General features: G+C 43.3%; 1 protein-coding gene across 1 annotated transcript; it reads left to right on the top strand.

Annotated features, from left to right (window-relative positions):
- Positions 1 to 859: 859 nt before the first annotated feature.
- Positions 860 to 13,165, top strand: gtf3c4 (general transcription factor IIIC, polypeptide 4; the record flags this gene model as incomplete). The annotated part of the gene is given in 6 exon segments (XM_083929666.1): positions 860 to 1,174; positions 5,394 to 5,763; positions 5,766 to 7,117; positions 8,953 to 9,083; positions 9,484 to 9,572; positions 13,017 to 13,165. Coding segments are annotated over 6 exon segments (2,322 nt in total). The 3' UTR covers positions 13,082 to 13,165.
- Positions 13,166 to 13,515: the final 350 nt, after the last annotated feature.

Genomic DNA, 13,515 nt, shown 5'->3' with positions numbered 1-13,515 from the left:
TCATAACTCGTAGGCGTCCACCTAAAATAAAAGGACAATCTTTTTATGGCTCAGACTGGCAAGCTCACTTGTTATTTAATACAACTGTACCAGACAGGAACCCTTATGGACTTTTAGGACTGCAGAGAAGGCCAAACATATCAGCATTATAAATGTCATAATTCATTGATTTAAATGAATAATAATTATCTCTTTTAATTCTAATTTTAGTGGTTAGAGTTTGCATGTTCTCCCCGTGTCTGCGTGGGTTTTCTCCGGGTACTCCGGTTTCCTCCCACAATCCAAACACATGCACGTGTTAGGTTCATTGATGACTCTAAATTGCCCGTAGGTGTGAATGGTTGTCTGTCTCTGTTGGTCTCTATGTGCCCTGCGATAGACTGGCGTCCTGTCCAGGGTGTACCCTGCCTCACGCCCGATGTCAGCTGGGATCGGCTCCAGCACCCCCGACCCCGGGATAAGCGGTTGAAGATGAATGAAAAAACAAAGTTAAACCTTGAAAATAGAGTTATCCAATCAGATTGAGCTGTTGTTGTCTCTAGGCAGAAAAGGCTCCACTTCTTTAAAAAAAATCTCAAAAACATTCGGATTTTGTGATGTTGAAGGCCCAGGTTCACTATTGAACTGTACCGTTGTCAATTATAGTGCATATAATACGATTATATTTTCTTTTTATAATGTATAAAAAACTACATTTTGTTGAAACGGTAGCTTAACCTGGCAAAAGTGAACTTTAGTGCATTCGACTTATCATGTATAGAGTCCTTGATCATACACAGGGCACTATTTAACTCCGCGGAGGAAGTCCCTCCTTCCTCCACTCCGCGCTCTCCGACGTCACTTCCAGCGCAGACAAAACATGGCGGCTGCCAGTCCGTCAGATTCGGCGCCTTCACTACCCAGAAATGTGGTCATCAAAACCGAGCCAGACGCGGAGGACGGTGTGCTCTTCGTCCCGGAGGATGCGCCGGTTAAGCGGGAACCCGTCGTCCAGCTCTTGGCCCCGGTATGCGGGCTGCAGCCGCTCGCCTGGTCCCAGGACCACCGCCTGGCTGTGTGCACCACCAGTTCCATGTCGCTGATGGAGCTGGTGTGCGATGTCCACAGCAACAAACAGGAGCTGACGCTGCACAGGACCTCGATCCCCGTCCCGACCGAAGCGTCAAAACTGCGGGTAAATATACAGTTTCCTTTACAGCCGTTTAGTCCTTAGTAAAGGGGAAAGGGTGGACCCAGGTAGCACATGACGTTAATGTAGCAAGTGTGGCTGCTGAGAGAACTCCAGCTAGTAAACATTGAGACTTTTAGCCCATCCACGAGCTGGTTGTGTACCAATTGAACTCCCGTGCCGTCAAGTGTACTGTGCATCTTGTAATGTGTTGTGGAAACGACAACAACCGCTGCTGCAGAGTGCTGAGCCTGTTGGCACAGAGCTCTCTCTGACTGCAGAGAATCGATCGGTTAAAGGGGATTGTCAACAATTTCCTGATTTCACGCGTATCCTCTTCATGAGCTGGCTTCAGTCTTTGCTAACAACCCCAGTTGTGATCGGATCGGAAGATGTCAGCCAAGATTCAAAGTAATCAACTGGTATCCAGTAATTGCGTCATTGCCATGGCCGCGCCCCTTTTTGCGGAAAGAAACTTACTGCATGTGGGACAGGTTAACCAATTTATTTCAAGAAACTTTATTAGTCCCCAAGGTGCAATTGAAGGACACGTGGTAGATGTGCAGGGGATGGAGACGAAACAAAAACAACTGTACAAACTGAAATGATGCCAGCGTCAGTGCAAAACAAATACAATAACCAAGACTTTGACACTAGAGATATGAGGCTCGTAAGAATCTGTGAATATGCATTGTCAGTGTGGTACATGGTACGCCTCGGCATCCCCCAGTTAGAGCTGGTTAATGTTGCCGGGGAAAGGGAAGTTTGGGGTCCCCTGCTAAAGTTGCTGCCCCCGCGACCCGACCCCGGATAAGCGGTTGAAGATGAGATGAGTGTGGTACATGGCTAACGTAAAGTGAGTGGTGGACAGCTCACTAACGTAAGCTTGTGCTTTGTTCATTTTCTACTATCACCATTAGTGAAGGTCCTCCAGCAGCAGCAGCTCAGTGTTGTTACCATGAAGAACGCGTTAGTGACCATGTGCTCAGAGAGATGAGCTGTAGCCTCTGCCTCGTTTTGTCTGCAGCGCTGCTGGGTGACGTTACAGGTCAACTGGAGGCTGCACTGTTTACGTCAAAAGTATCATTCATTTTGCAAGTTAGTATCAATTCCGATACAAATTTTTAGTATCGGTTATTTTTCCGACTATCGTTTTTTTTTTTGACAACCCTAATTACAAGTAATAATACGCACAAACCGATAGAAATCAATCTTCAGCTTTATGAAAAAAGTAAAGCAATCGTAGGTATTGATTGAACATTCTCAGGACAAAAACATTTACATTTTTAAATGGTTGGCACTGGTCGGGTTTAATCCCCGAAACGGGATTCCCGGGAAACACCCATCCAAACAATATCATGTTTCCTGAGAAATATATTAGAATATGGCAAAAATAGTTTGGTTCTCGTCATAAACCAAATACGTTGATGTGTTCAAACTATACACATCACTACAGAAATATGTAAGTCCTTTAGAGTTGCTGCGATCAGCCCCTGTGGCCATGTTGCAACTGGAATGCAGTACACCTGCGCCCAATGGAATCCAGGTCATCAGGCATCCGCAGCCTCTGAACGCTAACAGAACATGGAATCGCTCTCAGCTTGACACAAAGAAGATTTTGAAAACTCTAAATGACTTGCTTTAAGACATTTTGTTTGTGTAGACAAAGAATGGTCAAATATCACTTCCCTGAGGCCGTAGAAAGAGAAAGATCCTGGGCATGTCATATTCCTTACAGCTTTAACGAAGTTCAAGCTTCCAGGGTTTTATCTGCCATTATACGTAAAAACAACATGGAGAGCATCTGGACGAGCCGGCGCACAGGACGGGTGTCCACTCGTCATCTGCCAACGGTGCAGCCTCTCCCTATCTTCACAGGCAGTCAGTAGGTGTGGAGCAGGCAGGAGGACCTCACCTGCTGCAGGAGGACAGGGTTTCCACCAGTGCATTGCAAGTCCAGCAACTCATAAACCTCGTAGATTTATGCAAAACATTTTGGTGTCATGAGTATATGATGTCATTTGCGCCTAAGCGTTCTGAAAGAGGGAAAACCCTGCAAGCTGAAGGCAGAGTTTATGGTATGTTTAGAAAGAAAAAAGTGCAGGAAAAATGAACTGACTTTTTCAAACCCACCTGAGTGCCTGCACTTTTTTCTTTCTGATCTGTTACCATTTGCATGAGCACCAGTGGTTTGAGGGACAGCAGTAGCGCTCATGTGATCCTGTTGTTTACAGTATGTTTATTCTAATGTTGATCAATGGTTTCTTTTGCCGTTAGGATTAGTATCTGTGACACCAAATAATACACTAATAAAATCCAACCAGGTTGGGACTATAGGTTTGCATATTTCTTCCTGTTGCATTCGGTGTGCTTGAAATATGACCGAAGCGTTTTGACTGTAGCCAAAGTTATACCTTTTTCAAAATAAGTCATTTTCCCGGGACTCCCTGGATGGTGTGCTTCTGCTCCCGGGACAGAAATGTCACGATTGCGGGGAAAATATCAATTCCTGTTTGGCACCTGTTTAGGTAAATTAAAGATATTTACATAGTATTTGCACCAAATTCTCAGTGTTGAGACATTTAAAAATGAACTGGAAAAGATGCTGTCTTGTCTGCAGAAGTAAAGAGTACATTCTGCCTCTTTTGTCAGCCGTGATGTCCGTCATTTGAAAGTCATTGTTAACACAGTTTTTGGACAACATGGATTTGCAACAAAAGTGCCAAGACACTTTAAGGTAATACCACTACAAAGAAGTACCACAAGCGTGCTTAAAGAATATATAGGTAATTACAAAATGACATCTGTGGGTCTATTGGAGTAGCGTTACTACTATTTGTCTACTTGTTAAGCAACCTGTGTAAACATGCCACAGAAACACCGCCAAGCGACTATTCACTTGTGTGCTATTAGCTTGGCAGCGGTGCATGTTTCAGTATTTTCATTATTTACTAAACTGAAAGAAAGATAATGAAAGCAATGCCATACAAATGTTGATGAGAAGAGAAACTGAAGAACAATTTTGCGGTGGTAAATCTGTCTCCGCGCAGCTGCTCTGGTTTGTAAACATGATTGTTTATAGGTTCGTCTCCACTCCCAAAATCCACTTGGCAGATAAAATACTGGATGGAGCTGAATTTTATAATCCACTAGGCACAGTGGCAGACAGGCAAAGTTGCTTTCCTGCTGTCATTTATAGATATGATTAACTGCTTGTAAATAGGGGGGCTACTGGGCAGGGAGCAGTAGATGGCTACATTCTGTCTGTCTGATGATACTGCTGAATCACCCACCCATCTGTATACTGTGTTCCCATGTCAGGGTTCCGGACATCTGATCATGTATTACATTTAAAGGTCCCATATTGTAAAAATGAAATCATTTTTTTTTATTATAAAGCAGGTTGAGCTGATAGATAGATAGATAGATAGATACTGTCAAAGTATCAAAGTACTCCAGTACTACAGTGGTGATGCTAGGTGCAGAAGACCACACACTGACCAATCAGAGATGACTGGGCTTTTTCGGAAGAAGGGCATAAGGAGACAGGCACTAAAACGGAGCGTTTCAAACTGAGGGGGAATACAGGTATCTGGCTGTTAAGTCATGACGTGTGGCCCTTCAAAATAAGAATTTTGGGCTCAAGGTGGTCGCAGCCTCCTATTTCTAGAGTGCTGTAGTGCTGCGTTCCCCATTGTTTTAACAGATCTGAGTACGATAAAACAGCATCATTTTATTTTTACCGCTTTCCTGTTGATGAAAAGGTATCTCACTGAAGACAAAAGTGATGGTAATTGTTCACAGGTTCGGCCGTTGTTGTCTGTTTTGTTGGAAGGTCGTTGGACTGGGAAATCGTATTTAACTTAACAGCCCCATATTCAGACAGACAGTATGAGAAAAATCTAAAAACGTTTTTGAACATTAAAGCAAGTAAACATGCTCTAGTAAAATACCCAAATGCAAGTATGAACCTCAAAATTAGCATAATATGGGATCTTTAAATAGTCAAATATTTAGCTCTAAAATACTGCACTATTCCGAGTATTTCAAACTATTTTGAGGTTTTCAAATGTGAAATTATTTTCTAAGAATTTGTCATCACTGACTCATCAAATGTAGTGTTCAACAATCCAGCTGCCAATCATTTTTCACATGTAGTGTGGCTGCATGCTGAAATGACCTTTAACCTTAACTATTGCTTTCATTTGTGTCTTTAACTCTGAAGGTGGGAACAGCAGCAGAGCAAACTCAAGCAATGGAGAAGTTCTCCACACACCTGGACCCCACAGTAAGGCAAGTTTTTCTGGCCGACAAAGTGATGAACCCATCGATAGGAACGCACAAAGGAATCAAATATGCCAGTTGGTCTCCATTAGGTTGTGATTCAAGCGGGCGCTGTCTACTCGCTTGCCTAACACTTGACCACAGACTCACCATTTATAACAGCCTCAAGCGTCTCGAGTGGAACATGCTAGTCGATCTCACCAAAAAGTACAGCGAGAGGCTAAAGGAGCGAGGCTACTCCAAAAAGGACAACAAGCCTCCGCAGGCAAACCTGCTGGACTTTGACGAGCTGCAGCGGCGCTTCCGTATACAGACGAGTGGTCGAGCGTTTACACAACCAAACAGGTTCAGCCGGACAACACTTGCAAAGACATGGAGATGGTCCTCCTCGCCGTCTTAATGGAAAACGGGGACCTCGTTTTGTGGAAGTTTGTGGTCCCCCTTTTGAACGCAGCAGATGTCACTTTTTATGACATCGTTGAGTCCGGTGTGACTCGACCCAGTGACTTGGCGTGGTGGGAGTATGAAAGCGCAGATCGGCGGATGAGCGGGCTGATCGTCGGCAGTGAGGTGGGACCCGTCAAGATCATGCCGGTCAGCCTGTCGGGCGTGAAGGGCTACTTCACCCTCCGACACCCCGTCATCCTCTGGAAAGAGTGCGACGAGATCGCAGTTGAAAACCTCAAATGTGTCCCGATGATCCACCCGATCCAAAAATCAAGCTGCAGTCTCATTGTGGCCTCGCGCGGCTGCTACGTCTTTTGGTGTTTGCTCATGATTTCGCCCGCCGGACTTAATGTACACAACTCTCACGTGGCCGGGCTACACTCACTCCCTGTGGTCTCGCTAGCGATCAGTCAGCACGGTGTTGCAGTGTACACGTGTTCCATAGACGGTTGGATAAAAAAGCTGACACCAACCTTTACAGAGAACACTTTGATTTTCAAACAAGAGGACATGTTGCGACCTGAGAACCTAACTGAGAGGAGGATACACGGGATTGCAGTGAGCCACAACGGAGCGTACATTGCCCTGGCCAGTACACAAGGAATGGTTGGGGGCTACCATCCAATCAACAGGACCTACCAGGTTCACTTTGTGACCCTGAAAACACCGGAAACGGCAGCAACACTGCTGCTCAAGTCCCCCACACAGAACTTGTACAAGATGGCCGACCTGCTCGATCTCGTGAGGTGGCAAATTTTGAAAAACAAGGCCATCCCTGTGCCGCTGCTGCAAGAGCTTGATCAAAAGATCCAGGAAGTAGACTCGCCCTACTTGTGGCGTTTCAAGCTCTTCTTGGTGCGTATACTATACCAGTCACTGCAGACGCCTCCCACAGATCACCGCTGGAAACCTTCACACGAGGAGAACAAGGTGTTTGTAAGGGACGAGGAAGAGGAGAATGAAAAGGACAATGAAGATGCAGAACCAGCAGAAAATGAGCCCGTTGGAATAAAACAGGAGAAGGAGGAGAATCGGGAGGAGCAGATGGAGGAGGTGCAGGCTTGGATCAATGCTGTGGAGAGCCACATGATGAGAGAAAACATGAAGAAGGTGCTGGGGATGGTGTACCTCAACACGTGGATTACTCAGAACACCAGCATACCCACCTGTGGCCTGGTGGAGTACCTCTCCAGAGACTCTAACGACAGAGCTTCAGAGGTAAAACTGTGACTCAGTTGATAATTATTCGCTCCATCTTTTTATCACCAATGTTGTGATCCTTTTAGTTTGTTTGTTTACTTAAAGGGATACTTTACCCATTTTAATCCAGGTCATTCAGGAGGGATTTAGGCCACAGAGACAGGCCAAACACCGTTTCTAACACAATGCCCACACACCTGGATTAAAATCAGCAAAATATCTCTTTAATGCACATTAAAGTAAAATGGTCTCATTAGTTTCTTAAAGGAGTACTTCACCCTCAAAATGGCTCTGTACATCAATTACTCACAAGTGTAGCCTTGAATTCATAAAGAAAACGTTGGTTGTCTCCATGTTGAACAGAGAGTAAAAAAACGGAGAAAAGTCTTGATGCATTGAAGAAATAGGGAGCTGCGTTTAACATCGAAAACTAGCGCTGCACGATATGAGAACAATGTGGGACAACATTGAACATCACTAATGATATTACTTGCGATAACTAAACAGATATTAAAGTGTACTTAGCTCTGCCTTTCCGCTGTTTCAGTATACTGCTGCTAGCATTCATTTATTAAATAAATCGAACACTGATCTGAACACAAAAGCTACCATTAAAAAACGATAGTTACATTTTAAAGTGGACTTTTCTACTGATGCTCTCTTTCAACTGACTAAAAAAATGTGCCTCTGCCATAAGCTGCACTGTTTCACTGTGTGTTTACTGTGCAAGTATCGTGACGACAATAAAAATGTTGATCCAAACACAGGATTTTGCTAAAACCTTACTGTTTACAACACTATCGTACTCTGAGAAGCGTGCAGACATGCGACTCTACCGGACTCGAGTAACCGGACTGCAGGAGACTGTTACACTGTTGTGTTGTGAAAAGTAAGGTTTCAGCAAAAACATGTAAGGGAAGTATTGAGCAGCATACAACAGGATAAACAAGACTTATAGATCCTACTGTGTGAGAGTTTGTAAACGGATGTTTTCATATAGTTATGCTGTTCAAAGGCTGCCCCCTATTTCTCCAATACATCGAGACGTTTCTCAGGTTTTGAGTCTCCATTCACCGTGAAGGCATGCAACGAGTTTTCTTGAATTCAATGCAACATTTGGTGAGTAATTGATGAAGTATCCCTTAGGTGTGATACATTTCACATCGAAGCAGGTCAGTGAGCGACAAATGTGTAACCCAGTGGGCTGTTAGTCACGAAGAGAAGGGCTGTTTGATTCAATTGACTGAGCAGGAAAGGTGGGAATGTTGAAAACGCTGTGATGACTTTTTAGTTGCACCCATTAGTGCAGCATGATATCACCGCGTTTTCCCATGTCCATCTCTTAAATTCAAACTAAGGGCTCTAGCCCAAACCATGAAAAACCTGATTGTCCACACTTAGTTTTCCCCAAATAGTGTAGATTTCATTCAGCAGAAGTTACATATACTCTCATTTAATGGTTTAGTTTTCTTTTTTTGTCCATTTTTAACCAAAAAGGTGTTTTATAGTCGTTCAGAAGTATCCCAAATAGTTCTAAAAACATGGAACAAGTGATTTTCATCTTTTCTATTGCATTTAGAAAATGGTTTCATACAACGGCCATTTCAGTCTTTTATTCATGTGTGTGTCTGACACGTATGCAGTAGTATATGTCAGGTGAGGATACAGTGCATTTCATTAACAATCTTGAGACCTGCACAGTCACTTCTACTCATCAGCTCTGATAGTTTTACAGATCAGCTCAGAACAAGAGTGTTTTTAGCCTTTGCGATGGCATTCAATTCCCATTCCAAAGTTTGGGTTGCCATCACTTACACCCTCCGGCTCTATTTGTGTGTGTCATCTTTTCTCAGGTCCTGATTGGCCACATCAAGAACAAGATGAACAAGCAGACATTCTCGGAGCGCTGCAGTCTGTGTCAGGCGGTGCTGCCCTTCTCGGACCACAGACAAGCTATCTGTGAAAACGGTCACATGTGGCTCAGGTACAGAGATCTTTCTCTTCCACAAATCAAATCCACTAAAGATGTTTTTTATTAGCTTTAGCCTCAACGTGCCTGACGGGACATGAATTGAATCTTAATGCCAAGTGCCTTATTTGACGGTTTATTTATCTTCACAGTGCAGTAATCAAGCCTCCCACCTTTTGATATTTACCTATGCACCACTCTCGTCGTCTCATAAAAATCGTCTGTCAAACATTTCTCCTGCCTTCTCGCTAGATAGAACGTGGTGCCTCTGGGGTGGGGGTGGGGGGGCATCTGTGCCCGTCAGTTGTACATCAGGGCTGTTCCTCCTATACTTTTGTGTGTGTGTGTGTGTGTGCGTGTGTGTCTCTGTCCCTGCCAGCCAGCTCTCTAACGCTTTTCTCTCGCTCTCCTCCAGGTGTGTGTTGTCATACCAGGCCTGCCAGACGCTGACGTTCAGACGTTGCCTCCTGCTGGATACCATCGCCAGACTGCCAGAGCCTGAGGGTAAGCGCCACTTTCCATCGCTCTCCACCTCCATTTCACACTCAGTCTCGATCAGCCATCTCCGCCTGTCACCTTGAACGTCGGCCTTCATCCAGCTCTGCCGCTCAGATCGTCGCTTGACATTTTTGGACGTGGAGTCGGTCCAAAACCTCATATCTAACAAACATGACTGACTGTAGAAATTAACAGTTGTTTGTTTTTTTCCTGGGATAGTGTTTAAAATGAATTATTGTGTCTACTTTATTTACAGAGTTATGCATGAGACTGTCTCACTTATCTCACTTTTTCCCCCATGTTTTACAAATATAGTCTTGTCCCAAATTTCTCAAAGCCTTAAGTTGGGTTGCACTCTTAAAGACAGTTGAAAAGTGAAAATGCAAACTTAATGAGAACTTTCTTATAGTTGAGGAAAGCGAACATATGCAGAAAGTACATAGCCCTGTTTCAGTTATGCCTGGGCAGATGCACAAAGGAAAGATTCTCATGCATTTCTCAGAAATCTGTCTCATTATACCAACTTTTCTGAAGGCGAATTCTTCGCCACATATACACGCAACCAGGTTTCTAATTGGCTTTTTTTGTGAGCGTGTGCATGACAAAGACTTCACACAGGGAACGGAGCTGGCAGGATCACAGGAAAGATCAATACACTGCACATAGTGATACATCCTAATTCCATCCAGAGTTTGCAAGACGGTAACCAGGTTACTAAACGTGCTGTGTGATCACCAGGGTGACTTTTTAACTGTGTGGCTCCAACCTGATTGATTTGATCCGTCAATCATTTCCGTGGTTGTTTTTGTCAACGCTCAGATGTTATGTTGAATTTGGAGATGAGCATGGATAACATGTTTTTTTTTTTACAACACCGGGTGGAATCAGATCCATCTGTATACTTATAACATGCTGTATTTTAAAGCAATTATTAGAAGTGGAACTTACTGATTCATCATGATCATGGATGCTAATTCGATTTTATTATTTCCTGACCGATAGCCGACCCTTGTTATTTACTGACGGGCAGGCAACTGAGTCCCGGTTTATAAGTCTGGGAGATATGTTTTAAGTTACGCGGACAGCTGCAGACCTGTACCGCTCGTTGGCACATGCAGCCACTTTCACGGCCGCCATTAGGCTGCAGCTGTCCAAGGAAGCAGAACTTATGTAGGAGCATGTCTCCAGACGCCGCCAGTCCTCATCAATACAGTGGCACGTGTCACGTAGCTGGCCATGAGCTGCGTTCAGCAGTCGGTCGTAAGAGCCCCGAGCAACTAGCTGTTAAAGTCGCAGTCAGCAATATTTGTTGACACTATGCTCCGATAGAACAACATAAATCATCCGGTTTTAGAAAAAACGCGCCTCTACGTGCACCTAGAGCCTGTTGTTTGTTTTGCAAAAATCCACCGCGCCCATGTCATCCTGTCTACTCAGCACAGTTCAGGCTCACGCCACAGATCCCCTCCCCGTTCGCGCACGTTACAATACCACAGGCACACTCCTCAAGTAAGGCGTACGCTAAATGATGTTACCAATTGCTATCAATGAGTAAGTTAGCCAGCCTACCCCCGTGTAGCGTGTACCCAACGCTGTTCGATGCGAGAAGACAAGGGCGCACACGTGAATCTGGTGCACGTGCACTGACGAGCACTCGATGGAAGGGAGCGGAGGAGCTCGCTGGTAGTGGGGGAGGGGAGTGAGCAATGTAAACATTTGAAATTTGACGAGTAAGTCGATTTTACTCGATCTGCCAAACTTGCTGACTGCAGCTTTAAGAAAGTAAAGTAAAGCCTAGTTTTCTTTAACCATGCAACAAACCTTTTTTAAAATTACTTTCAATAATAAAACTGATAGTGTTACTGGTTAGTGGTTAGTTCTTAACATCCCTAATCACAAACCATTCCCCATGATTTTGTCTGACGCTTTTAACAATGCAGAACACATAAGTTCCAGCGTTGTGTCTCCTACGGTGGTTAAAGTTGGGAGAGAAAAACATCGTACCCTTCCCAGTGTTTGCGAATTGGCTTCACGTGGCTGCTACATGCATCCCAGGGGTCTATCAGTGTTGAGCACCTGAGGCACGACTCCTCTGGTCATTCCAGCCTATCTGACCTACAGACTGACAGCTCTGTGCAGCTCTGACATCTGTCAGAATTAACATCTTCACCAGCTCCTGTCTCACAACATCCTACAGATTTTCACCTTTTGCTTCTTAAAACACGTGTAGAAAGTGTGACTGGCTTTTACTGGATTAAACTCTTTTCACACATGAAACATGTTACTTTGGCGCCTTTATCTATCAGTGAAAGTCACGGCCTTTGGACTCTCAACCAAGGATCGTTACATTAATGTGTGTTAGGGCTGGGCGATTGAAAAAATCAATCTGTATCATGAAAAAAATCATGTGGAGATTTTTTGATAGTCGATTACATTGTCTAAATTGACCATAACAAGTAGATTAACTAAAATAATGTTACCTGAAGTAACTGAATTGAAAATTGCAGTTTTGGTTTTAAAATCAAATTTTACATTACCAAATAGATCAATGTGATAAATATCAATTTGATTATATAAACCACAATTTCACATATGTGAGCATACCATTTATAGTAACCTATTTTGATAGCGTCCTTTCTCTATAGGATGGAGAATATATATATATATATATATAAATAAAAGGGCTGTAAAATATATTTTATACATAAAGTTTCTACTGCAACAAAACCCAGCGTCCGAATTGCATTACAGCAATATTTGCGTCTTTTTGTGGGCACATTACGTTCTGATCCATACACTTTTTAAATTAATTGATAGAGTTTAATTCCATTTTCACAAGTCAGAAACTCATCAAGAGGAAATCCCAAATTGTATTACTCGGATACATATTTCAATGCCATGTTACAGAAAGTAAAAATCTTCCCTACCTGGAACTTCTTTTTCGAAAATGAATTCTCTGTATTTTACTCTGATTTACTGACAGCCTCCACCTATAACACCAAGTCTTTAATAAATTGAACATATTCTGTAAATCCACAGCTAAGTTATTCAAATGTACACCTAAATTAGCATTCTTGATTTCAAGAGCCAGGTCATTTATGTAAAAAGAAGACAAGCTGGGGGAAAGCACATCACCTTGTTTAATACCAAAAGTAGTTTTAAACCAGGGGGTTTGTAAATCGTTTACCTGAACACAAGCAACAGAGCAACTATACAGGGATTTGAGGGCTTGATAGAATTGACCATCCACCCCTGCTTTTAAAAGTAAAAACAGAATAGACAGAAACTGTGCTTTGTGGTGATATCATTACCGAGGTATGAAATGACCTGTATCTGAAAAGAAGATTTTGGCCATATCGCCCAGCCCTATTGTGTTTCTTCATATACATGTCTTTAGAATAACTCCATATTTAGAAACCTCCAGTACAAACATGTTTTCTCTCCCCACAGACCCAGAGTGGATAAAGAAGATACTGCAGGCGCCCTGCACGCTCTGCGACTCTCCGATGATCTAGAGCTGAACGATAGGATGAACCTCAGGGCTTCCCGGCGACCTTCGGAGCTTCCCACTCTGACGCAGGGTCCACTTTTGTCAGACATCTCTGCTACGATTTTTTATTTGATGTATTTTGTTCATGTTTTTATTACTTTATATTGTTATCTGAAAAGTGCAAATAAAAGGCTTTGGTTATACGTTCTAACTCTTTCCTCAAGTGTAAAGTACAGAGAAACTGCTTCCCCCTGCCGTGGCTTTAAATTAATGTTTTACGGAGGTAAAGCATTTTGGACTCAAACTTTACAGATTTCTTTATTTCTAAAATAAATTCCCAGTCAGACACAGTGTTTGCACAAGGGTGCAAGAAACAAAGTTTAAAATGTGGTTATATGTGGAGGTTTCTATTATTCAGTGGGACTTCAGAGCACCATAAATAAGCTCCCTCATTTTCCT

This window comes from Echiichthys vipera (genome assembly GCF_963691815.1).
Source record: "Echiichthys vipera genome assembly, chromosome: 16".
NCBI classification, from domain to species: Eukaryota; Metazoa; Chordata; class Actinopteri; order Perciformes; family Trachinidae; genus Echiichthys; species Echiichthys vipera.
Note: the sequence above shows the minus strand (reverse complement) of the source record. Positions and strands in the feature narration are given on the sequence as shown.